At 42.0% G+C, this 27,306-nt stretch overlaps 1 protein-coding gene across 6 annotated transcripts in view; it reads right to left on the minus strand.

Moving 5' to 3' along the window:
* Positions 1 to 14,555: 14,555 nt before the first annotated feature.
* znf217 (zinc finger protein 217) overlaps positions 14,556 to 27,306 on the minus strand; it is a 73,759-nt gene continuing 61,008 nt past the window's right edge. For all 6 annotated transcript variants that reach the window (XM_068048158.1, XM_068048154.1, XM_068048153.1 and 3 more), the window contains 2 exons: positions 23,029 to 23,157; positions 14,556 to 18,810 (listed from right to left, as the gene is read on the minus strand). In XM_068048158.1, coding sequence (XP_067904259.1) covers positions 23,048 to 23,157 — 110 coding nt within the window. In that variant the 3' untranslated portion in view covers positions 14,556 to 18,810; positions 23,029 to 23,047. The remainder of the gene's footprint in view (positions 18,811 to 23,028; positions 23,158 to 27,306) is intronic.

The raw sequence follows: 27,306 nt of genomic DNA on the forward strand, positions 1-27,306 counted from the left end.
CAGCCCTACCAGGACATTTAAATATTTAAAGTGAAATGAATTAAAATAAATAAATGCATTTCTTTTGCCCCTCTCCCACCTCCCAATAACAAGTAAATTAATTATTTGCTCTCCCCCGCCCCCCGCCAAACATTTACCTTTACAATCTGACCTTCCCCTGCCCCCAAACTGCACAAACTTTCAACTTCAACCCTTCCCACCATCCCCTACACCCATGATGCTATTATGACCCCGTTTCCCCCCCACCTGCGCTGATAAACGTACCTCCCTCCCCCACAAATGTTCCGCCTCATTTCCCCGGATGGGGATCCAAAGGTGCGGCAGTGCCGGCTGCTAGGGTGACAATTGTGGCGGGACATTGGGAGGCGACATGAAATTAATTAATTCAGGCATTTTAATTTAAATATTTAAATTAGTCCCGTCGCCAAACTGCTGGGGAGGGGGTGGGATGGGGTGGTGGGGGGCCGCCACGAGGCCTTGTCGCTACCGGTAATATCGGGCTGGGCACTGCCAGCGTCAAGGTCTGTGGCAGGACTCATCCGGGGCCATCTTCAGGTCCCCCCCCCAGCCATGGATCTTGACAAGGGCTCCTTAAAATCCAGCCCAATGTCTTCATTCTTCCCAATATCTAATCGAAGGAAATTTCTGCTCATCCATTATTGGATACCAGACAAGCAGACTGACAATTTAGAGAAAGTGGAGGGAACATGAGAGCAGGTGGTGAGGTAGAGCTGGCTGTTGTCAGCGTGGAAACTGATGCTGTGTTTTCAGAGAATGTCACTGAGGGGCATCATGTTGATTAGAAACAGGAGGGGACCAAGAATAGATCCTTGGAGAACACCAGAAGTAATGGTATGAGAGCAGGAACAGTAGCCATTGCAGGAGATTCTCTGGCTACAACTCAATAGATAAGAATGGAACCAGGCCAGTGCAGTCCCATGCAGCCAGACAACAGTGGAGAAGGGTATGGTCAACCGTGCCAAATGCTGCAGACAGGCCAAGAAGGATGAAGAGGAATAGTTCACCTTTCCCAGTTACATAGGATGTCATTTGTGACTTTGATAAGAGCAGCTTCGGCACCATGGTAGGAAAGGAAACCCAATTGGATGGATTCAAACATGGAGCTTTGGGAAAGATGGGCACGGATTTGGAAGGCAGCAAAACATTCAAGGACTTGAGAGATAAAGAGTTCAGAGATGGTGTTATGCCAACTTGCTTTGTTGAATGATAATTTTATTTAATCCACTGCCTGGAGATCTGAATTTATATTTTTTGAAGAAATTTTTAAAAAGAACAGATAAAAGATGACTTTGCTAGCAACTTAAGATAGCCACCTAATTTGCAACACTGTAGCCTACATTGCAAGACCTGTGAGGAGGGAGACAAAATGGCTGCTCATTCCCCAGCAATAATCAAGACCCAGGAATTTTAAGAGAACTGCTTGTTCTTTTTGTTTTAGCAAGACGAAATACTGCTAACTACAATGTTTGAATCACTGAGTGACTGTCATGTGACAAGCCACTCCCCATCTGTGGTTTTTAAGCTTGTGTTTCTGTGTAGCAGCAGCAAGGAGAAGCATCTGGACTCTGACATATGCAGACCCAAGTGGGGGTCCAGTCTCTCTCTCTGCATTCCAGCTTGCAAGCTTCAAATCCTGCCTGTTGACTGACCACCTTTCCATACTCCAGCTACAATCAAAATCCCTGTTGGAGGAAATCATCTGCATCGCTGTCTCCAAGAGACCCACCAAACCAATCGCCAACCTCTTCAAACTAAAAGGCTTAAGACCACCGAATTCAGCTAGAAGCCAGCTGAATCACCATTCCCCAGACTGTGTACCCCTTTTTTTTCCCTATGGACTCTAACTCAACCAATGTACCTTTCCCCATTCTGTAACCTGTTTGTGTACGTGTAAACCTCTAGTGTGTGTATATGAATGAAAATTGGTGCATATTTTATTATTTTCATTAGTTCAGTTTATGTAGAATAGTTAACCTCTTTCATTGTTAAAGTCAAAAAACCTGTCCGATTACTTACTTGCTATGATCATAACATGACCACTCAAACACCTACTGAATTAACCAGTACATCCAGTTTAAGAAAGAATTAAAGCTGTTGTGGTCAAACAAGGAGATGGAAAAGAGGGAAACCCTTGGACCCTTCCTCACTTGATCTTAACAGAATTTGGGGGCTCTCGTCCAGGATCAAACCCAAAGACAAATGGGAAATTGGAAGTGGGAAACTAAATTGATCTCGAGCAATAATTTAGAAACTTGAATACAGGTTTTCTTATGGTTTTCAGTGATAGAGTACTAAAATGTCCACATTCAAGGCCAGTACATTCCTAGAACAGAGTGAAGTAGCTTAGGCCAGGTTAAAAGCCCTATCTGTGGAAGGGTTGAGGAATGTAGCAGGGCAGTTAGAGATTGCAATCAGTCCAAAAGCTAGGAAGCCTGAAATACTAAAACTTGTGGCCAACCATTTTAAAATTGACACTGAAGAACTGGAGACAGGCATAGAATCTGAAACAGACAGAGTAACATTAGCTAAGATACAGCTTGAACAGAGGAGACTAGAATTAGAATTCCAGAAAGCGGATAGAGAATTCCAGGAAAGGGAAAAAGAAAGGGAGGAAAGGGAAAAGTAAAGAGTTTTCCAAAGGGAGGTAAGGCAGCTCGAACTAAATACAGGAAGAACCAATGTGCCCAGTGAAGGCACCGCTAGTGAGGGAACTACCTCGAGCTCAGGAATGAGTGCTGAGCTCTTAAACTTCTCCCAATTGATACTAAAATTCAATGAAGGGGATGTGGAAGTGCTTTTCATCGCTTTTGAAAAGCTTGCAGAACAGTTGAAGTGGCCAGTAGACAACTGGATACCGTTATTGCAGAGCAAACTAACTTGAAAAGCCCATGAGGTTTATTCACTGTTGCCTGATGTGAGTTCATCAGATTATGAGATGACTAAAAATGCTATCCTGAGTGCACACGAGCTAGTACCGGAGGCATACCGCCAAAAATTCCAAACTCTCCGCAAGCTGCCGGAACAAACTCATATCATGTTCGAAAGGGTTAAGAAACCAACTTTTGACCGATGGTTACGGGCACTTAAGATAGAGTCCACCTATGTAAACCTCAGACAGGTGATCCTCCTCGAGGAGCTCAAAAACTCTCTTCCCCTTTCCATAAGAAACCATGTGGAGGAACAAAAGGTTCCAAGAGCCAGGCAAGCAGCAATCCTGGCTCATGATTATACACTTGTTCATAAATCCTTTCCCCAAAGGAAAACCTTCCCTAGTCACCTCTAAAAACCTGAAAAGGATAGAAGGGAGAGTGATAGTAGGATGAACAGCCAGCAGTGAGAAGGGAGAACTGGAAACACAGGGGGCCCTCCTCAGGCCAAAAAAAGAAGGTGCTGAGAACAGGAGTGATGCCAGAAAGTCTGTATGCTTCTGTTGTAACAAGGCAGGTCACCTTCGAGCTGACTGCTGGCAGTTATGGAGAAAATCCATAGGTTTAGTCAGGGTACACCAGACTAGTGCAGGAAAAGGGGCCCTGATGGAAAGCATAGCAGACCAGGCTGTGGCTTTACCTGCGGCAGTAAAACCGAGTAAACCTACCGCTGAGAATGCGGGAAAACTGAACAAAATCCCTGAGTGTTACCGGAATTTTGTATCCAGAATAAAAGTGACTCCATGGCCCTCGAGTGAGGCGAGTTAGCTCATAGTCATACTTAGGGATACAAGGGCCACCCAATCCCCTCTACTTGTAAAAGGCACTATGTTTTTCCCCCAGACAGTGCATTGAATGCTAGAGTGCTAGTAAACGGTATCAGAGGAAGGTATAGGCCTGTACCTTTATACCAGGTGCCTCTGGAGTGCAACCCTGTTTCAGGACCAGCAACCGTGGCGATTGTCCCTAATTTACCTGTGGACGGGGTCGACCTGCTCCTGGGTAATCATCTGGCAGGAGCAAAGGTGGTAGCTTCCCCAGTGGTTTTAGAGAGACCGAAAGAGGTCAGGAACACAGAGCAGTTACAGGAAAAGGTCCCTGGCATTTTTCCTGACTGTGTGGTGACCCGGTCCATGGCCAAACAAGCTCCGTCTGAAAAAGTTGAACTGGCACTGCAGCCAGATGACCCTACTGTCTGCTGATCTGAAACCTTCTTTGGGAAGTTAGAGGACCCAGAGGATGGGTTAAACAGGTCTTCCTTTGTTGAGACTCAGCAAGCTGACCCAGGGTTTAAAAAGTTAGCACAGACTGCCCAAACTGAAGCTGAAGCAGAGGGAGTTCCAGAGTGATATTATTTAAAGGATGAGGTGCTGATGATGAAGTGGAGATCTCCTCACAGACCTTCAGACAAAGAGTGGACAGTGGTTCACCAGGTAGTGGCGCCGCTGAGGTAGCTTAGGGAAATATTGAGAATAGACCACAAGATTCCAATGGCTGGACATGTCAGCATCAGAAAAACCCAAGCCCACATCAGACTGCATTTTCACTGGCCACAACTCCACAAGGATGTGGTGGAGTTCTGTAAGATTTGCCACATGTGCCGGGTTGTGTGGAAGCTTCAACCTGCAATAAAACCCGCACCCCTAATTCCCATACTGACTTTTGGGGAACCGTTCAGCAGCGTGCTGGTAGATTGTGGTGGCCCTGCCAAAAACAAAAAGGGGGCTACCAGTATCTTCTCACCATTATGGATACGGCTACCTGACTTCCAGAGGCTATCCCTCTAAGAACTATGTTTGCAAAAGTAGTGGTGGAGGGGCTAACCCAATTCTTCATCTGATATGGGCTGCCTGCTGAGATCCAGTCGGATCAGGGCACAAATTCTATGTTCAATATTTTTGAAAAGGTCATGGGTAATCTGGGCATAACCCAGTTACAGTCCTCAACCTAACATCCACAGGCACAAGTGGCTTTACAGCGGTACCACCAGACCCTAAAGACAATGATCAGGGCATACTGCTCTGAATACCTCCATGACTGGGATTTCTTCTGTTTGCTACTAGGGACTCACCCAATGAGTCCACTGGCTTTAGTCCCTTTGAATTAGTTTATGGACACAAGGTGAGAGGTCCTCTAAAACTAATCAAGGAGACGTTTTTGGGACAGAGGGACGAATCTTCCCTGTTAGATTACATCTCCATGTTCCGAGAATGGCTCACGAGAGCCTGCGCTGTGGCTCAGGAACACTTAATAACCTCCAAGACAACTGTGAAAAGGCAAGTGGATATATATGCCAAGGCCAGAACATTTCAGCCCAGAGACCATACACCCTATTAACACCAGGTGAAAGCCAGGGTTCAGGGGCCTGTACAGAGCAATAAAGAAAATTAGCCAGGTGAATTATATAATTGACACCCCAGACTGCTTATTCCCTTTGGGTTAAGAAATTCCCCAGCCACCTTCCAAAGGCTGTTGAAGCAGGTAGTGGCCGGCCTGCTCAACTGTGTAATGTACCTGGATGATCTGTTAGTGTACAGTGATGCCTGGGTGGGTGGGGAATGACCGAGACCAGTTAGAATCCTTCTTATGAAGGCTACAGTCAGCTGACCTCGGGGTAAACCTTGCAAAGAACGAGTTCGCCAAAGCTCAAGTAACCTACGAAGGGCATATCGTGAGTCAAGGGCGAGTGTTGCCAGAGAAGCACACGTACAGGAGCTGATGGATTTGCCTGTCGCCACGGCCACATGGGAAATAATGCGATTTTTGGAGATATGTGGGTTTTACCGCAGGTTTATCCCAAACTTCTGCACTACAACCGCCCCACTGACAGACGTATTCAGAGAAAAGCAAAGGTAGTGTGTACTGAAGAGACCGAAAGCCATCTTAACCAAGGAATCGGTGCTGGCAGCTCCAAACTTTAACAAACCATTTAAAGTGGCAGTTTGCTAGTGACCTAGGGGTAGATGCCATCCTGCTCCAAGATGATGAGTCACATGCCCAAAATGGATATAGAGAGACTGTAGCTTATACCAACCACAATCTTTTGACCTTTGTAGAAAAATTCAAAACCCATAATTAAATGCTTTTTTATTGGAGCCTTCTTCTGCAACCTTACCACCAAAAGATTATCCACATTGCAGGGAAAAACAATGTGATAGCTGATGCTTTATCAAGGGTTGAACTCAGCACAGAACGATCCTGGCTCTAAAAACTACTGCCGCAGAGCACAGTTGTGACAGTAATACTGATGAGTGGGGATGTATAGCTCCTTTTTAATTTGCGACCTCAGTGAAATGCTTCAGGTCATCACATTCCCTTTCGTATGGTGGGGAATACGCCAACTTGCTTCGGTGAATGATAATTTTCTTTAACCCACTGAGTGGAGATCTGAATTTATATCGTTTGAAGAAATTTTTAAAAACAGATAAAAGATGAATTTGAAAACAGCTTAACATGGCCACCTACTTTGCAACGCTGCAAGGTCTGTGAGGAGGGGGACAAAATATCTGCTCATCCCAGCAAGAACGAAGATGCAGGAAGTTGAAGAGAAGTGCTTGCTGATTTTTTAGCAAGTAGAAATACTGCTATGTACTATGCTTCAATCAATAAGTGATGGCCATGTGACAAGCCCCTCCCCATCTGTGGTTTAAGCTTGCATTTCTCTGCAGCAACTGGACTCTGACACATGCAGAGGCAAGTAGGGGGCTCTCTCTCTCCATTTGACCTTGCTAGCTTCAACCCCTGTCTGTTAACTGGCCACCTTTGCATACTCCAGCTACAATCAGAAACCCCATTGGAAGAAATCAGCCACGTCGCCATCTCCAAGAGACTCACCCAACCAGTCATCTACCTCTTCAAACTGAAAGCCTAAGGATTCATGAGCGAGAGCGGGCACAAGAGAGAGAGTGAGAAGAGGATAGGCCCACGACGGCCTTCCCAACCAAAGGACCGCCGCTGGGATCTAAATGGCAGAGGGTTGCCTCTGCGGGGAGAGTGCCTTGTAAAATGAGATGCCCTCTCTGTGGGGTGTGGGGTGGTCCCTCCTCCGTGGACAGGCTGTGGCCCACAGCCAGGAAAACAATGCACCACCCAGGAACCTCCCCCCACAAAATCCCATAATCGGGAACTTCCGGACTAGGCCCGACGACCCCACTTCACTTGTCTAGTGATCCAGCACAGGGCCTGGGTCCAAGGTCTCTGCAATACCGGCAGTGGCCACCGCTCCCAGTGACACTGCTTAGCTGCAGGCCCACTGATTGACTGGCAGCACTTGGAGGTGGAAACACCATTGTCATGCTAGGCCCCCACCTTCCAAGAATGAGGTACATGAATTTTGTCACGAACATTGATTTTAAACTGTTAGTAGAGTGAAGAAAGGACTTGCAAACAGAGCAGCTGTGGCTGGAAAGACATTTGCATATTAACAGAGTGTTTGGAAGGATAAAGCAGCCATTCCCTGACACATTCAACCCACAATGGACTTTTGATCACCAGGTATTGAAGGTGGGGGAGCTCACTCCAGGTTGACTGCTAAGATGGTCGAATTCACAAACGGACATAGTGAAACCAGCTCGTCACATGACTAACCTGCTGGGCAACCTGAGTCTTTTGAATTTGTACAAACAGTTTAGGCAGAAAGCGGTTTGCTCCTGGACTGAGAAGATCTCTCTCCTGTCTGCTTCCATCGCTTTTGCACAAGCCTCTGAATCCACTGATGACACATGAACCCCAAGAGAGAAAAGTCTCCTGCAGCGAACAAGGTTTAAGAATACTGGGCCCCAACAAAAAGCAAGATCTACCTATAATCAAGGACTCTACTGTGAATTCGAAGAACCATAGCAAAAACTCTTCAGATATTGCCTCAAACTTTTCCACTTTATTTTTGTTTTGCTCTTCTCTGTCTCTATTTGTGTGTTTCGCATATGCATGCTAGCGTGGGCGCAACGTGTATCCGTAGGCATTAACCCAATTAGAGTTTAAGATTAAGTTCAATAAATTTAAACTTTTCTTCTTTACACCTAAGAAAGCCTGTTTGTGCTAGTTTATTTGCCTTATAATCGGAAAGCGGTGAACAAGAATTCACCAAGGGGGAGCTTAAAAACACTGTTTAAAGTTAAACCCTGTTTACGGTAAGACCAGGTGAAGGCAGAAAGGGAACCAGAGACATCTTTCTCACCTGGTCGTAACACTGGCTTTAAATGGAATGCGATCCCAGTACAGGATACTTAACCTACAAAACACCATGGAAAGGCCGAGACAGGATTGCCCTGGCGCGGGGAGCCCTGCCTCCTCCACAAAATCCAGCCCATAATCTGCGCTTAAAATTCCGCTATCTTTGGCATGGGCCACTGATTTTTGGGAAAGTAGTGCTGAAAAAAACCAGCAAAACTCTACCAACAATCTAGGCTGATATCCCAATGCAGTACTGAGGACACAAGGCATTGTCTTTGGAAGAAACCTTAAAGCCTTGTTTGCCCTCTCTATTTGGAGAGCAGGCATGTTCTCCCAGTGTACTGGCAAACAGAGTTATAGAGTCGTACAGCATAGAAACAGGCCCTTCGGCCCACCGCGTCTATGCCGACCATAAAGCCTACCTATACTAATCCCACCTGCCTGCATTAATTCCATATCCCTCTATGCCTTGCTCATTCAAGTACCTGTCCAGATGCCTCTTAAATGTCGCTACTATTCCTGCCTCCACCACCTCCTCTGGCAGCTTATTCCAGATACCCACTATTCTTTGTGTGAAAAATTTACCCCTTTGATCCCCTTTAAACCTCCTTCCTCAAATCTCTGCCCTCTAGTTTTTGTCACCCCTACCATGGGAAACAGACTTTGGCTATCAACCCTATCTATGCCTCTCAATTTTATATACCTCTTATTATATTTATTCTTCAATCACTAAACACTATACAAATGTAAGTGTGTTCTAAAATGCTGTCAAGTTTAAGGGGCAAGACTGTCACATGCAAGAATGTTTTTAGCAATTATAATTTAAACGGTTGTTGAGTTAGGCATCTTTTAGCCAACAGTAAGAATGAGACACAGTTGCAAGGAGACCAAGGCTGAGAACTAAATGTTCAAGCGTATGACATTTTAGACGGATAAAAAAAGGAAGTGGGGTAGCTCTGTTAATAAAGGATGAGATCAGTGCAGTAATGAGAAATGATCTTGGCTCAGAAGATCAAGATGGGAGTCAGTTTGGAGGGAGTAGGTTATAGGCCCTGTAACAGTAGCTACACTGTAGGACAGAATATAAATCAAGAAATAATGGGGGCTTGTAGGAAAAGGTACTGCAATAATTATTGGCAATTTTAATCTTCATAAAGATTGGACTAATCAAACTGGCAAAGGTAGTGTGGAGGATGAGTTCATAGTATAATTGGGACAGTTTCTTAGAACAATATGTTCTGGAGCCAACCGGGGAGCAGGCTTTTTTTAAACCTCAATGTGTAATAAGACAGGATTAATAAATGGCCTCATAAGTAAAAGGATGCACCATACAAGAGTGATCATAACATGATAAATTTCACATTCAGTTGGAGGGTGAGATGTTTGGGTCCAAAATTAATGTCTTAAACTTGTAATTGCCTTTATTTTAAGGGTATGAAGACAGAGTTAGCTAAAATGGATGGGGAAAATAAGTTAAAAGGTAAGACAGTCGAGAAGCAGAGGAAGACATTTAACAAGATATTTCATAACTCTCAAAGATATATTCTATTGAGTAGGAAAGACTATGAGAAGCATGTGCCATCCATGGCTAACTAAGTTAAGGATGGTATCAATTTGAAAGAAAAAGCATACAATGCTGCGAAGATTAGTGGTAGTCCAGAAGTTTTGGAAAATTTTAGAAACTAGAAGAGGATGACAAAAAAAAGAGGGAGAAATTAGAGTATGAGAGTAAACTAGAAAGAAATATGAAAACACAGTAAAAGGTTCGACAAATACACAAAAAGAGTGTAGCTAAAGTAAGCATTGATTCCTTAGAGGATGAGCCTGGGGAATTAATAATGGCAAAGATTTTGAATAAGTATTTTGTATCTGTCTTCACAATAGATTACATAAAACGCATCCCAGAACAACACAAAATCAAGAGGCAAAAGGGGAAGGAGGAAATTAAAATAATCATCACTAGAGAAAAAGTACTAGGGCAGCTAATAGGACTAAAGGCTGACAAGTCCCCTGCACCTGATGGCCTGCATCCTAGGGTCTGAAAAGTGGCTGCAGAGATAGTGGATGCATTGGTTGTAATCTTCCAAATTTCCTAGATTCTATAAAGGCCTCGGCCGATTGGAAAATCACAAATGTAACACCCCTAGTCATGAAAGGAGGAAGACAAAGCACGAAACTATAGGCCAGTTAACCTGACGTATGTCATTGTGAAACGGCTGGAATCCATGATGATGTTAGTAGCAGGACATTTAGAAAATAATAATGCAATCAGGCAGAGTCCACATGGTTTTATGAAAGGGAAATAGTGTTTGACAAATTTATTAGAATTCTTTGGAGATGTATCAAGCAGGGTGGATAAAGGGGAATCAGTAGATAGCGTATTTGGATTTCCAAGGGCATTTGATAAGAGCTATGTAAAAGTTTACTACACAAGACAAGAGCTCATGGAGTTGGGGGTAATATATTAGCATGGAGAGAGGATTGGTCAACTAACATGAAGCCGAGTCAAGATAAATTAGTCATTTTCAGGCTGGCAAACTAACTCGTGGAGTGCCACAGGGATCAGCACAGAGGTCTCAACTATTGATGACCTATATTAATGACTTGGATGAAGGGATCGAGTATATTGTAGCCACATTTGCAGACGATACAAAGATAGGAAAACAAGTTATGAGGACACAGTCTGCAGAGAGATATAGATAGGTTAAGCGAGTGGGTAAAAATTTGGCAGATGGAGTATAATATGGGAAAGTGTGAGGTTGTTCACTTTGACAGGAAGAATGGAAAAGCAGGTTATTTACACAGAGAGACTACAGAATGCTGTGGTAGAGGGATCTGGGTGTCCTTGTACATGAATCAAGTTAGCACGCAAGTACAGTAAGTAATTAGGAAGGAAAACAGAATGTTGCCATTTATTGCAAGGGGGATGGTGTATAATAGGAAATCTTGCTACAACTGTGCAGGGGATTGATGAGAACACACCCAAGACTCCTGCATACAATTTTGGTCTTATTTAAGGGGAGATATACTTGCATTTGGGGCAAGTCAGAGAAGGTTCACTAGGCTGATTCCTGGGATGACGGGGCTGTCTTATGAGGAAATGTTCAGCAGGTTGGGCCATACACAAGTTTAATGCCCGAGAGGTGATCTTATTGAAACACAAGATTCTGTGGGGGCTTGACAGGGTAGATGCTGAGAGGATGTTTCCGCTGGTGGGGAATCTAGAACTAGGAGGCACAGTTTCAAAATAAGAGGTGTCCCTTTTAATAGGAGGAGGGATTTCTTCTCAGAGGATTGTTAATCTTTGGAATTCTCTTCCCCAGAAAGCAGTGGAAGCTAGGTCATTGAATACATTCAACGCTGAGCGAAACAGATCTTTGATCTACAAAGGAGTCAATGGTTATGGGGTCTGGCAGGAAAGGGGAGTTAAGGGAGTTATTGAATGGCAGAGCAGGTTCGAGAGGGCAAATGTCCTAATTTCCTGCTTCTATTTATGTACTTACGTTACACAAGAATGTCAAAAAAGTTTTATAGCCCTAATCCTGTTAGCAAGTTAAAAAAAATTTTAACACTCATCAATTGGTTCATTTTATTAACTTGCTTTTATTTCAATTACCTCTTCCCCATTTCCTTTCACAACCACCCAGCAGGTTTATGCCATCAGTGTTTGCGAACCAAATAGGAAAATGGAACCTGGACTGGCAGCACTCAAATGAAAAAAAAAATATTAATTACATCTGAAACCATCAAATATAGTCCTGAAATTACTTGTGAATTTAGTGGGTAACGTTGCACAAAATGGTCTTCATAAACCAGTTTTATTCTATCTGGAGTCCACATTATTAGCAGCATTTGCTTTTTTAAAATTGGAGGAAGTGATGAAGTGACAAGTATCAGCTGGTTTGTCAGATTTGAATTTCATAGAAATTTGGAAAGTGCTGTTGCCTTATTGGTGGAAAAATCCTAAATGAAGGCAAGGCTTCTTACTATCTTCTGCTCCAGCTAAATACAAGTCAATGGGAATATTGCTTTAAGCTTTGCACATGGCCAGTAAATTCTAAGTTTTGCAATTGAGCAGCCTATGAAGACAAACCACAAACACTCCCAATACCCAATTGATTACATTTGTTGATGTGCTGTAGGACCCTACGGATGAACCAGATTACAGCATCAGGAGAGAAGTTAACCTTCCATTCAATGATTTTTCTTCCCCAAACCAGTTTTAACAATTTCTGGCAGCTTGGGGCATTACCAAGACTTAAGTTTCATATCAAAAACAGACTTGTTAACAAAGCCATGTAAGTCCCACTTGCATGTTAATAAGATACTGTTCAAGTGACCAAGTGTCTCAATCCATATCTTTGCAGGATGTTGTTACGGAGGTGTGTGTGGGGGTGGCGGCGGGGGAAAAAAAAAGAAAAAGAGATCCATATAAATTAAATCCGTCAGGGTGGAATTGATAGGAAGACACTTCTGGGTCTTGGATGCAAACACAGCTTAAACGGAGAATGCAAATCTCCTTTCTCTGCTAGTTATAGAAGTCCCAGATGAAACTAGTCTGGGCAGTCTCAACCTGGTTCTTATTGCCCAATAGGATCCCAATTTACATTCTTATCCAATGAAGTTATAAAGGATGCTTAGTATGGCAAAGTGTGGGTGAGGGAGTGCGAGAGAGGAAAAAAAAAAATCACTGAACAATAGGCTTAAGGGAGTCCAGGTAGAGTGAAAAAACATTTACTGCCTCAGCCAGTGTTCTCTAACAAGGGACTAATGTTGAGATCTAGTGCCAAAATCCTATTAATTCTCCAATTACTGATACTCTCAAGGTCAAAGCTTTGCCAATGTAATTGGAAAAAAATTTAACAGGAAACAAAAAGGGAATGAAATGTGCACAAGAATACATTGTTTTTAAAGCTCAAGAGCATTGCCACATGCTGGAAGTTATATTTACATGGAAAATATTCCCATTTTCATTATTGCAAAAATATCAGGTTGTGGTCTAAAGGTGGCGGTGACTAGGAAAAGTTCACTCATTTAAATTATTTGATTCAGTTAATGTCTATAGATGAAGATCCTTATTTTCTATTTACTAGCTACTGCAAACCCCTGCTGTGAAGCACACTCCTGATAGTGCTGAAACCTGGGGCTGAATTTTACACACCCCCTCCCCCCCGCACAAAGAGCAGGAAGGTGGCCGGGGGTGGGGGCTAAAATGGAGCGGGAGGTTCAGGAAGCCCTACTCAACCCACTCCCACCTCCGCCACTTTACGCAGGGCTGCAGCAGCAAAAAATGGCCCACCCACCCCAGGCCAATATAGGCCCTTTCTTGGCCACTTATGGGCCTCTGCCCACTGCCACGGGAATGTTACCCATGGCAAGCGGGTGCCCCAGGCCCAAGAAAAGCTGCCTGACAAAAGCAGACGGCCTGGCAGGGGGGCCCCTCATGATGGGCACCCTGTGCCCAATGGAGGGCAGCCCCCACTGCCCCAATCACCCCCAACACTCCTCCCTTCCCCCCCCCCCCCCCCAAAATCGACCACCCTTGCCTCACCGGAGCCCAACCGATCACCCTCAGCGAGGCAACAAAAATTTACCTTGGTTCCGGGGCTCATCGACATCATCTTCTGTAGTAAAAAGAAATGCTGGAAATACTCAGCAGGTCTGGCAGCATCTGTGGAGAGAGAAGCAGAGTTAACTTTTCAGGTCAGTGACCATTCATCAGAAATGGTCACCGACATGAAATGTTAACTCTGCTTCTCTCTCCACAGATGCTGCTAGACCTGAGTATTTCAAGCATTTCTTTTTATTTCAGATTTCCAGCATCTGCAGTATTTTGCTTTTATCATCTTCTGTGGGCTGGGCTACAGTCCCAGCAATGGCCACCACTCCCAGTGGCGCTGCTGGGACTAAGAGCTGCCAGTCCACTGATTGGTCAGCAGCCCTATTTGGTGGGATTCCTGACTCAAACGGGTGGAAGTCCCACCTCAGAACAATTAAAGGCCAGGGACCCACAAAATACGGGTCGGATCCCCAGACCAGACGAAAGCAGGGTCGCCACCGACTTTCTAGTCAGTGGATGGCTCCCGTCTGCCAAAGGTAAAATCCCAGCCTTGGTGTTTTGTATTTTAATAAGTACAAAAAAAATCTGCAAATTTATTGATCTACCCAAGCACCCCACCCCAATTTTCGCCTCTCCTGTTTTATTCAATCAAGGTGAAGTGTGGAGTCTGTTGTCATCAGCTGCACACAAGTACATTTTTCAGAAGCCAATGGTTAGGAGAAGGAACCCCAACAGGGTCCCGAGCCTTACCACCCAATCCCTTACAGAAACAGTGGTAAACTAATAATCTAGATTTTATCGTCATGTGAAAAATTAGTATTCGTTGAAAATAGAATTGCATAAAATGGTCAGTTTGCAACCACAGCTATCCCTTACAAGTTCACTCAGCTTTTATTCTTGCACAATATTCAAGGTTTCATTGGAAAAGGGATACATACTTTAATAGTCTGTGTACTTCAAAATGTTTCCAATTAAATGGCTTTGATGTGTCTGAATAGGTTAGTGCAAATTTCAAAGAATTGCATTATAATAAAAGGCAGCAACAAACCTGATTAAAACTGCAGAATGGTGTGTGTTAGGCGTGAAGTTGCAGGGGAAAAAAAAGTAAGCTTTGCAAATAGGCAAACTGCAGCAATAAATTTCTGGAGAAAAAGAACGCCAACAGAACCAGAGATGCAAAAACAACACCATATATATATATTCCAAAACTGGATGAATGTACATCAAACAACAGTACTGCATAAATTAGAGAGAGAGTGTTTGAAACAGTATTGTATGGTTGAACATGATTTTAAAGGAAATCATAGAAGGTCCAAATATGTAATAAATACAAAAAAAACTGAATTAAATAAGATGTACCTTAATATGCATACTACAGTGTGCCCAACTACAACAAACTTTTATTTTCTAATATTGTAACACTGAGGGATCCAAAAAACACATGGATGGAAATTCCCTATAAATTGCATTGTAAGTGAACAGAATTCAATCGAATAGGAATTAACGAAATTCAGCATGCCTCAAGCAACAATTTTATAATCAGATCAAACAAGCAACTTTTAGCCCCTGTATTTGATGAACAATTTCAAAAATATGGTATAAAAGTGCAACTATAAAACATTTTCTAGCACATTTATATATGGCTCAGTCTTTGGGGAAAAAGAAAACGGAATCCATGGTCACAGGAGGTCAGTAGTGTCAATATTACAAACCCCAAACTAAAACATAAATGCTCAACAGATTGAGCAGTTTTTTCAGAAAATTAAGAGTTTGGGTTCTTGCTAAGGCACAGGTCACAATTCAGACGCTCTGCTTGAAGTATTAGAGCAGACTGCAAGCCTCAGATACACACATCCTCTCACTGCATAGTTAGTTTCTCATTCGTATATCACCAGGATGCTTAAATGGGAAATTTAAAAAATGCTTTTTATGAACCTTAGGAGCCCAACAGTGTAAGCACAACTATCAGGCACAGTTTAACTACATGCAAAGTCTACAGTCTTCCAATGGTTCCATTACCAAGTTTATGTTAGCAGCATTTGTGGAGAGCTGATAGACCATGTACCAATGTCCTGTGCATGCTGTGCACCAAGATGTTTTCACTTATGAATACAGATTGCTTTCAACTAGTCCATTTTTTTTTAAAGTCAGAACATTATCCAATTCTTAAAAAAAAATCTAAAGCTAGCCAAAAGTTTCATTCACTTCATAAAAACCATCTTCACCCAGACAAATGTAAGAAATGAACAACATTTTAGCAGCCCATCTGCACTGAAATGTAATGTTACGGTTGCACTATTTAGACTTTTTTAAAAAAACATTGGAGGCTATATACCTAGCCTAAATTCACAACTAAATATACATTGGCCCATTACCCATCTCAAAACAAAATTGCCTGGAATTTTACTTGTATATATACAAAATTCCTTCCCCAGGGAACAGGACTGGTATATTTCTAGACAATATTCCTTTCACTAGTGCAGTATATATACAAATTGCCATCTAAAACCTCAAACTTTATTCCTATGCACTATCCCTTGGTCACAGTCGCCCCGTGACATTCGGGTTAGATAATGCTAAAAGAAAAATTATAGATTGCCAAATTCTTCCATAGTCTCACTCATCTGTGTTGCAATAACAGTTCTGTTCATTCTGTCTTGCCCACAAAAGAGCAGCAATTTAGTGCATTCCATTATGGTACATTTGATAATTTTGAATCAGGCTGGAAATAAACTTTTGCTACAACTATATGAAACTTCCCAGTACCCTTGGCCCCAGTCAAAATTCTAAATCAAAAAAGTGAGTCAAGAAGCTCAATTCTTAAAACAGACAAAAAGGATTAACTGATAAGGGTTGATTTGAGTAACCAAAATGCACCATCACAGAACTAAAGTAAAACTTAATGGATTTAAATGTGCATTATACGTCAAAGTAGGATTTGCCCCTTCTGGATACTGGACACAGACGGCAAGTTCAGTAAACAGGTAATCCTCAATAGGATTACGGACTTAATCTTTCAGCTACACAAACTGCAACACTTCTGTCAATTAAAACATTATTTTAAATGTAGAATGCATTATAAAAAAAGTTCAATTCATTGAATTTCGATCGACGCAACAAATTTAAGCATAGCTGTGGTAAGCACTACTTAAGTATATTAAAGCTTAAATTGTTAATGTACAAACACCCATTCGAACAGGGATAGCAGAAGTGGCTGCAGGATAATACTTTAGATAAGCTGCAGGAAAAATTGCACTGATTTTGGTAAATATAGAATATGACGAACAGATGCAGTTGTAGATCTTGTCCCTCAGTTGTCTATTAGCAAGATCTCAGCAATAACTTTTTTTTACATTACTAAAAAGTTGCACCATAAATGAGCTTGTACAAGATGAGACTAATCAACAATTTACTTTGAACAGCACTCGTCATGCAGCGTTACTTTGTTATTTGAGAAAACTGAACTCAATATGATAAGGATGGGAATGTCCAAATGATAAAAATCAGTCCCACCATCCCTACCGCCTAGTAGGCCAAATGGAGCTTTATTTTAGAAAAATAGTCTGATCATCAAATTTTGGGATTCCTCTAATGCTAGAGGTTTGTTTTAAAAAAATTAAAAAAGTGTCAGCTTAGAATACTTGAGGTAGTAGTCAATAGCCTACAAAAAGAGTGTTCAGCCAATTTGAGCCTTTTAGTTTTAATGGTTAAACATTCCATTCTTTAGGCCAGTGATTTTGCTCATTTTTAAACAGGTGCTCAGTTACATATTTGCAGACAACATATTGTTTCCATAATCTTTGAATCACAGCTTGAAAGATGGTGAAAAGACGACTGGTTTGTGGCACATTGCTTCAATCCCTGACTCATTACCTTGTCATTATCCAATGTTTCACCTGGGGGGAAGGGCAAGGCCCAGAAAGCCCACTATTTGGATACAATTAATCAGCCTCATCTAAGAATGCCAAGAAGCTTGCATAATTAACTGAATGAAATGTCAGGGCAAACCATACAACAGTGCACTACACCCACCCCCCAAACCAGCTTTATCTTAGGCACATCCTATGGAAACACATGGTCTAAAGTTGGGCAAGGAAAAGAACACACACACACGTCACTTAAATTATGTGAATTCAAACTTGGTTAGCACTAAATTTCCACTTTGCTATGCTGTCAATTTTTTTTTATACATACAAAATACAATTTTGAATCATCAGTAGATACTAGCAGCATGCGTTTTACTGCAGTCTGGCAAGTCTGATTTTGAAAAGATTCCCATGTCACATTCCAACACAATGCATTGTTTTGTCTACCAGGTACCACCTATGATCTTACAAATGATACCCCAACATGGTGCTGTGCAATTTCATAGCACTTGCAATGGACAATCTTAATGCACCTTCAGTACTCTTATGAATATATACCATGTAAACAATCAAGCTCCTGTTGCATAGAACTCAAAGAATCTAGCATTTCAAATTAAAGATTTAGTAATATTACAACCCGAGTGTAAAGGGTACCGAAGTTAAGTATTGCTTGCCACAGCTGTGCTACCGAAGATCAAACAAAATATATAAAAGAGACTATTGGAAGACTGATGCCAGAAGCATTACCACAGGTCTTACAATTTATTGCTCATTTTTCAATGTAAAGAAAAAGCTCAATAACGGTTACACAATTTCCCAGAAATGTCAATATCAGGTACCAAAATCCGTTTTGTTTGAAAAATTTACAAACAAAAAAAAAAACCTTGAGCCTCGCATTCCAGAAATGATGATCCCCAACTCATGTATTAGTGCCAAGCAATGTAGTTATTGCAAAAACAGGAACACTTGACAATTTTAATTAGAAACAGTACAATTTCAAGTTCAGATTCAAAATGGAATACAAGGCAATTTTTATATATATATATATTTATAGTCTCTGCTTACAACTGTAAGTTTGAACAGAACAAAAAATGTAATCCAAAAATGAACATAATAGTAGTGTTCTATACATGTACAAATCACAGCTTATTTGAAGTGGATCTTGTACTTCAGGTGTAGTCAGATTTCACCAGTGGGCAAGCTGGCACCCCCAAAAATCAACTCTGATACAGAAAGAGTATTCCATTCACAGCTTTCAACAGATCTAGGGCCAAGAACATAAAAAAAAAGTTAGAAAACATAGTTGGACAGCCAGAATTGCATCAGAAGGTAACTAGAAAACAAAACAGCAAAACAAAGGATTGCAGTTGACATTTTATGGCCATTCTGTTCTGAAAGTTGGTAGCAGAGAACTGCCTTTCCCCTCAGCAGTAACATTTGTTAAAATATCTTTGAAGGATAAATTTGGAAATGTGACTTTCTTTTTCTAAAAAAGAAACTTGCTTGAGGAATCCTGCTCGCTACTCCTTCCATTTTTCAAATCTGCAGATTGGGAGGTCAGCATCAGAAGGATCCTCTACATGATTTTGTCATTTTGTCAGTTAAATGAAAAAAAAAGCAACCCTCTAACATTTATACTCCAGTCCTGTGGACAGTGCACCAACTAGAAGATAAAGCTGGCAAGCCAAATCAAAAATAAATCCAAGTCAAAAATGTTTGAGAAGCCAGATATCATTTGTGGCAAGACTTCTCTATTGAAGGTCAACTTTACAGAATTTCCCAATTGTATGCATTTTTCCACCACACTATCCTACATTGCAACAGTGACTATACTTCAAAAGTATTTCATTGGCTGTAAAGTGCTGAGACATCCAGTGGTCGTGAAAGCATTATATAAATGCAAGTCTTTTTCTTTTTGCTAGATATTATCGGTTTTGTACAACTATTCAAAGCACAAAAAAAATCAAATAGCTAATCTGTCCCAATCTCCTGAAAGACCACAAGACTTGGAGAACGACCAGTGCTGGAATTAACCTACGAGGCTGACAGGAATGCTGTGCACTTGATGTTTCCAACTTTTTTCCTGCTAGCCAGGCGACATTGCAGTTGTCCTGGAGTAAAGAGTGCCACTACACAAGTACAAACAATGCTGCAAATTGCATTGAGTAAGTGCATGCACTTTGAAAATAAGAAAGGCAAACAAGACAGGGACAGAAAGCCTTGCCTTAATGCTAGCACAACTGATTCAAAGGACGCAAGTTCAAGCCTAACAGGCTGTCACCCTAGTGTAGTACTAAGGGAGTGCTGCCACTTGGACGTTAAACTGACACCCATCTGCTTTCTCAATAGCCTTGAATGATCCCGTGGCACTATTCAAAGACTGGTATCCCGGTCAATATTTAACCCTCACCCAAACATTACCAAAACAGATTATCTGATCTTTATTTCTTTGCTGCTTGTGCGACTATGCTGTGCGTAAATTGACTGCTGTGTTTCCCTATATTACAGCAGTACTTAATTGTCTGGCAAGTACTTTTAGATGTCCCCAGGCCAAAAATGACATTAGACAAGTGCAAGTTCAGTCATTAGAAATGTTCAGAGCATAGTTGGATAGGAAGATGGAAGCATTAGGTTAGTTTCAATGCATATAATGTAATTAGGGGCAAGTGCATCTGCTTGAGTTATGATAATGGAGACAATACCGTTCAACTTTAACCATTGAGCAACCTATTTGGCAAGACTTTACAGAAGTGATGCAGCCAAATTAGTGAAATTCAGCTATTGTATACAATTTTAACACTAAAAATATGCTGCTTTAAAAAAAAAAAAAATTGGCATGAAAATAGTTGTACAAATGCATTGGAAGTCAGAGTTTAAAGACAACAGACACAAGGATGTTGATAGCCAAGTATAAGAGTGCACGGCAATCTTCGCAGATATTCAGACTGCTCAATAGATTACTAAAACAGTGATTGACTTCAGAACAAGCAATCCGGAAAGAAAAACAATTTTATCTATTAGAGAAAGGGAGTGGAGAAGGCAGTGACATGAGCCAGGGCAGCTCCTGGAACACTATAGTGTTGAATTACAAAGTTAGCAAGCAATAATCCTTGAGCCAGACTGGGTGGTGGTCAGGGGCTGGGCATGGCATAATGAAAGGGGGGGGGGGGGGGGGTTGCCACTCCCAACTGCTATTCAGTGAGTCTCCAGATGAAGTTTGTCAGGTGAGAAGATAATTGAAAAACATGCCCATTTGAGGTAACGATTATGCGGGCAACACACTATAGAGCAACAGGCACAGTAACACCAGAGTAGGTCGATGACTTCAGGTGAGGATAAGTGAAGGATAGGGAAAAGGAGCAAAAACATGTCCCCTTTGTTCTTTAGTGATAAACCACAAATACAACATTTATCTACTGGAACATTCTGAATTTTTATAAGAAAATTACATTTTTTAAAAATGTCAGTGAATTAATGCTTCGTCGCAACTTATAATTTATTCACATTTTTATTGATTTTCTACCTTTAGCATTTCTTAGTTAATAACCTTTGAATAGAAGAAACTCTAGATCATTCTTCAAGATTTGGAGGCAGAAAATTACACACAATTGACAATATTTATTTGGACCAATAGTCATTAAATCATATATCCGTTATAATACAAGTGAATAAAGATAGTGAATGGCCATCTGGTTTTTGTTAATTCATTCAGAAACCATATTCTTTCATGGGATGTGAGCATCGCTGGCAAGGCCAGCATTTATTGCCCATTCCTAATTGCCCTCAAGAAGGTGGTGAGCTGCTTTCTTGAACAGAGAACACACTGCACAATCAAAATAAAACAAACTACAATGCTTAAGCTGGATAGCTGTAACATTAAAAATCTAACATCTGTAGGTAGTCCCTATCTGCACCACTTAATTTTCTGTTGTCATGTTCTTCCCTCCCCAATAAATTCGTATATCCACATTTGATACATTTTGCATACATTAACTTGTGATGTTGACTGCACGATCTGTGTTCTAAATTTAAAAGTGGAGTTTAAATTTAAAGATTAGAATTACTAATTTCATCAGCCTATTCTTGGCCACTGCTAATTTGCTGCTCTGTGGCCCATTTCCACTGTCCTGTGCTGCCCAGCCCCAAACTTTAACTTAACAGTACAAGCAGCCTTGCTTCAAGGTTCGGTCCCACTCCTCTCATGGCTCTCCTCCAGAATTGAATTTGGTCAAACAATTTACTAAACAAACAAATGCAAACTCTACTGAAATGCTTCCTTTTTCCACCTCCATTTCATCGCCTGACTTTGCCAGTCTCAGCTCACCTGGCTGGTGTCTCATGTTCTACTCTCCATAAAAACTTGAGATCATCCAAAACCCATGTCTTAACTCACACCAAGTCCTGTTCCCCTATCACCCCTGAGCGCACTGACATACACTGGCTTGAAGGCCTGCTTGGGTATAAAATTGAAACCCGACCTGACCACAGCCAACACGAACTGGGCCCAGAGTCCTTTAATTTTTTTCGCGCCACACCCTACCCAAATATTGCAATAAATTTAATGATATCAAACATGTTATTGTGCTCTACCTTGTCCAAATGGAAATACTTGTGATCCTGTTCATCCGTTCCAGCAGCAGGTTATACCTGCAGATGGAGTTGTGGGGAATCCTGGGTGAGCCTGATCCCGTGAGTTCCCAGAGCAGCACTGTTCAGCCCAGCCCGACCAAGCCCGAATGCTGGACTCTGAATATATACCAGACACATGTAGTTGGGTCTAGTCGGGTTCGGGTTGGGTAGCCAGGCTTTGCACTGGCTCCCAGTCAAGCAATGCCTTGATTTTAAAATTCTCATCCTTGTTTTCAAATCCTTCCATGGCTTCGCCCCTTCCTATCGCTAATCTCCTCCAGTCCCAAAATCCTCCTAGACATCTGTGCTGCTCCAATTCTGGCTTCTTGGCATGATTTTAATCGTTCGACCATTGGTGGCTGCGCCTTCAGTTGCCTAGGCCCCAAGCTCTGGAATACCCTCCCGACACCTCACTTTCCTCATCTCAGACACTTCTTGAAACCTACCCCTTTGACCAAGCTTTTTGTTCATCTGACCTAATATCTTTGTGGCTTGGTGTCATACTTTGTTTAATCATGCTCCTCTGAAGGACCTTGGGACATTTTATGATGTTAAAAGGCGCTATATAAATACAAGTTGTTCCTTAAATGTTTTTCAAACATAGCTTCACCTCAAGCTATGTATTTGTATTTCTTTGACCCAGTTTTGCCACAATACCAAATCCAGATGCAGCATGATATAAAATTAAATTTAAATGTTGGTGTTTGGTTATATTTAACCTTTATTAAAATTGATGCCGTGCAATAAGTTTGGTTTAATACAGCCATCAAATTTACTGACGAGCTAAATGACAAGAGTTGTGGTTTAGTACTTTTGCAAGAAACTAGTGCAATCCTTGTAGTCACATATTTACCTTCTTCCACTGACATGTCTCATTGTGTCATGTACTCTTTTTTGTCTAAAGATCCACTGAGAGAGTGATTAATGCTCCGCTTTTGCGGCATACTGTTAGAGTGCTGCAGATACTGGAAAGGCCTCTTCCCTGTGTAAACGTAAAATAAAACGAATAGGTTAAAACCAGAAGAAATCCCTGTCCTTAATTAGCCATGGACTGAAATTAGCCATTTGCATTATTTGCATGCTTTGATGATATAAAAGAACCCAACTGTCAAAGCACTGATGCTACTGACCAAAATTTAACTTGCTTTTTGAATTTGGTTTTCTCAACCTCCTCCCAACCCCATCCAAGAGAGATAAATGAATATGCCATAGAAATTCACAAATAGCAAAAATGATTACTTCACCTCGATAATAGCCATCGCATTCTTTTTTTGTGCATGGAACACTTATTGGTAAGGGAGACGTGATAAAGGTGCTATAAAATGCAAGTTTAAAAAAACTAGGACACAGCAGGGAAGGTAGATTTTTTCCAATTAGCACACTAGAGTGTTGAACTTGGCTCAGTAGCAGCAATGTTGTTCGAGTCAGAAGATTGTGTTCAAGCTTCACCCAAGACTTGGGCACAAAATCTAGGCTGACATTTCAGTACATTACGGAGAGTGGTGTAGCATCGCTGAGGCGGTACTAAACCTCTGATGGATGCAAAGGATCCCATAAAGCACAAGGAAGTTCTTGTGTCCTAGCCAATATTTATTACTTAGCCAACACTGACAAAACAGACTAGCTGGTGATTTATCTCATTTGTTGTTTGTAGTACCTTGCTGAACACAAATTGGCTGCCACATTTCTCTATATTACAATAGTAATTACAATTTTTTTTTGTTTGGGGAATGTGGGCTGGCTAGGCCAGCATTTAATGCCCATCCCTAATTGCCCTCGAGAAGGTGGCAGTGAGCTGCCTTCTTAAACTACTGCAGTCCTTGGGACATAGGTACACCAACAGTGCTGTTGGGAAGGGAATTCCAGGATTTTGACCCAGCGACAGTGAAGGAACAGTGGCATAGTTCCAAGTCAGGATGATGTGAGGCTTGGAGGGGAACTTGCAGGTGGTGTCCCCATGCACCTGCTGCCCTCGTCCTTCGAGGTGGTAGAGGTTATGGGTTTGGAGGTGCTGTCCAAGGAGCCTTGGTGCATTTCTGCAGTGCATCTTGTAGATGGCACACACTTCTGCCACTGTGTGTCAGTGGTGGAGGGAGTGAACGTTGAAGGCGCTGGATAGGGTGCCAATCAAGTGGGCTGCTTTGTCCTGGATGGTGTAGAGTTTGTTGAGTGTTGTTGGAGCTTCATCCATCCAGGCAAGTGGAGAGTATTCCATTACACTCCTGACTTGTGCCTTGTAGACGGTGGACAGGCACTGGGGAGATAGGCGGTGAGTTACTCACCACAGAATTGCCAGCCTCTGACCTGCTTTTGTAGCTACAGGATGTTGATAGTGGGGGATTCAGTGACGGTAATGCCATTGAACATCAAGGGGAGATAGTTAGATTCTTTGTTTGAGATGGTCATTGCCTGGCACAAATGTTACTTGCCACTTATCAGCTCAAGCCTTGATGTTGTCCAGACCTTGCTGCACATGGACATGGCTGCTTCAGTATCTGAGGAGTCATGAATGGTGATGAGCATGGTACAATCAGCAAACATCCCCACTTCTGACCTTGTGATGGAGGGAAGGTCATTGGGCCAAGGACACTACCCCGAGGAAGTCCTGTAGTGTCGCCCTGGGACTGAGATGATTGACCTCCAACAACCACAACCATCTTCCTTTGCGCTAGGTAGGACTTCAACTAGCGGAGAGTTTGCGCCAATTCCCATCGACACCAGTTGTGCTAGGGCTCCTTGATGCCATACTCAGTCAAATACTGCCTTGATGTCAAGGGCAGTCACGCTCACCTCACCAAAAAGTATTTAATTGACATGTGCTTAAGATCTTTTGATGTCGTGACAAGGGGCGGCACAGTGGCGCAGTGGTTAGCACTGCAGCCTCACAGCTCCAGGGACCCGGGTTCGATTCTGGGTACTGCCTGTGCGGAGTTTGCAAGTTCTCCCTGTGTCTGCGTGGGTTTCCTCTGGGTGCTCCGGTTTCCTCCCACATGCCAAAGACTTGCAGGTTGGTAGGTTAATTGGCCATTATAAATTGCCCCTAGTATAGGTAGGTGGTAGGGAAATATATAGGGACCGGTGGGGATGTTATTGGAATATGGGATTCGGGTAGGATTAGTATAAATGGTTGGTTGATGGTCGGCACAGACTCGGTGGGCCGAAGGGCCAGTTTCAGTGCTGTATCTCTAAACTAATAGGGCGGCACAGTGGCGCAGTGGTTAGCACCGCAGCCTCACAGCTCCAGGGACCCGGGTTCGATTCTGGGTACTGCCTGTGCGGAGTTTGCAAGTTCTCCCTGTGTCTGCGTGGGTTTTCGCCGGGTGCTCCGGTTTCCTCCCACATCCAAAGACTTGCAGGTGATAGGTAAATTGGCCATTGTAAATTGCCCCTAGTGTAGGGAGGTGATAGGGAATATGGGATTACTGTAGGGTTAGTATAATATGGGTGGTTGTTGGTCGGCACAGACTCGGTGGGCCGAAGGGCCTGTTTCAGTGCTGTATCTCAAAAAAAAATAAAGTCAAGCCCACTCTTTTCATTCTGTACAACTCTTAGCAGATTACCATTGATGCCAGTGTTCCTTTACACCAAAGCCAAGTTTTTTTTTTAAAGTTCAGATTGCCTGCTTAATAGATTTCCTTAACTGATCCATTCAAAGAACCTCAATCCTATGTTTCCATGCATCACAGCATAATTAAATACAATTACACCCATTAAATGTGCTCCCTGGCATATTTTTTGTTGAAAAACAAAAACGAAGAAAAACAGATGAGGGCAGGTTCTCATATGGCTGACAAAGGGTAAACATATACCACTTCATTTGGCACTGATCTACACTGACAATATGGTTCCAGTTTTAATCCTAAACCCACGTATTGGTAGCTGATCTGTCAGCACAGTACTAGCCCTAGGTTAGGAAAGGCAAGAGGAAAAATAAAAACATTACTATCCACTTGCTGAAAAATTTACGAGGTCATAATGTGACTTCAGAAGGAGCTGTATCCTTGAATGTGGAATAAAATTAATACTAATATTCTGACTACTACCAGCAGAGGTTTTTTTTTAAAAAAGGGTATCGAAACTGCTGTGAATAGTTGATCGGTCGAGACAAAGATAGTCCTCAGTTCAGTCTACAATTGGCCTTAGCTTTAGGTTTTCCTTGACCATTTCATATAAAGAATCAGTCCTTGCCACCCTATATTTCTCATACATCATGGTATAATTAAAGATGCAAATATACCCATGTGATGTGCTTCCTGATATTGTTTTTATGAAAACAAACACAGCAAGATAGAAAAACAGATGAGGGGGGGCTCACAGATGGTCGACTATGTGGTCATGATCACGATAATGCATCTTGCAAAATATCAAACTAATGAAAATAAGCAGGTAGTCAGCCACCATCATTTCATCCTTTTGAAAAGCTGCAGATTTTGTCCCAATAGGTAGCACAAACTTTCCCCTGCATAATAATGAACAAGTTGTTCCAGGAACAGAGCTTGCCCAAGAAACTTCCTAATAAGTTCAACTGCTTTCTCAGAATGCAGAACTGTTGGTTACTAATCCCTGCAAAGGTGCTGGATATAAAAACAAAAAAAAAACCCATTAAATTATTGAAACTATGCAAACATTTTTCCAACCTTGTCCCCTAAAGTTGATGTTTTATACATAATAAACATACACCTTACCAGCAAAGCCACCCTATCTAACCAATAGCATTGTATATTGCTTATCCTGAAAGTATCCCAGTCAACTGTCTGGAAGGTGTGAACAGTTGCTGAATAATAATAATAATAATAATAATAATAATTGCATACCCTCAGCTGACAATCTCCATGCCCTGTATGTGTCCCAAGTAACATTATGACCAGAAAACAGCAGGCGAAATGATAATGTTAAAATTCAGGACAGGAAGATGTCATTAGCATTTCTGATATGCCAGGGCCCTTCTCTGGCTACTATGAGCCTCGGCATGTCAGCCTTCATTGTGCTGGCAGCACACAAAGTGCAAGGCTGCAAGAATAAATTGCATGAAATTAAAAGCCACAAGCTTGATACGTCTTTACAGTATCATACTCTTGTCAGGCATGATTCTTTGAGCAGCTGGCTTTATTTTTCAGACATCAACCAGCTT

Source organism: Heterodontus francisci, chromosome 16, assembly GCF_036365525.1.
Source record: "Heterodontus francisci isolate sHetFra1 chromosome 16, sHetFra1.hap1, whole genome shotgun sequence".
Taxonomy (NCBI): Eukaryota; Metazoa; Chordata; class Chondrichthyes; order Heterodontiformes; family Heterodontidae; genus Heterodontus; species Heterodontus francisci.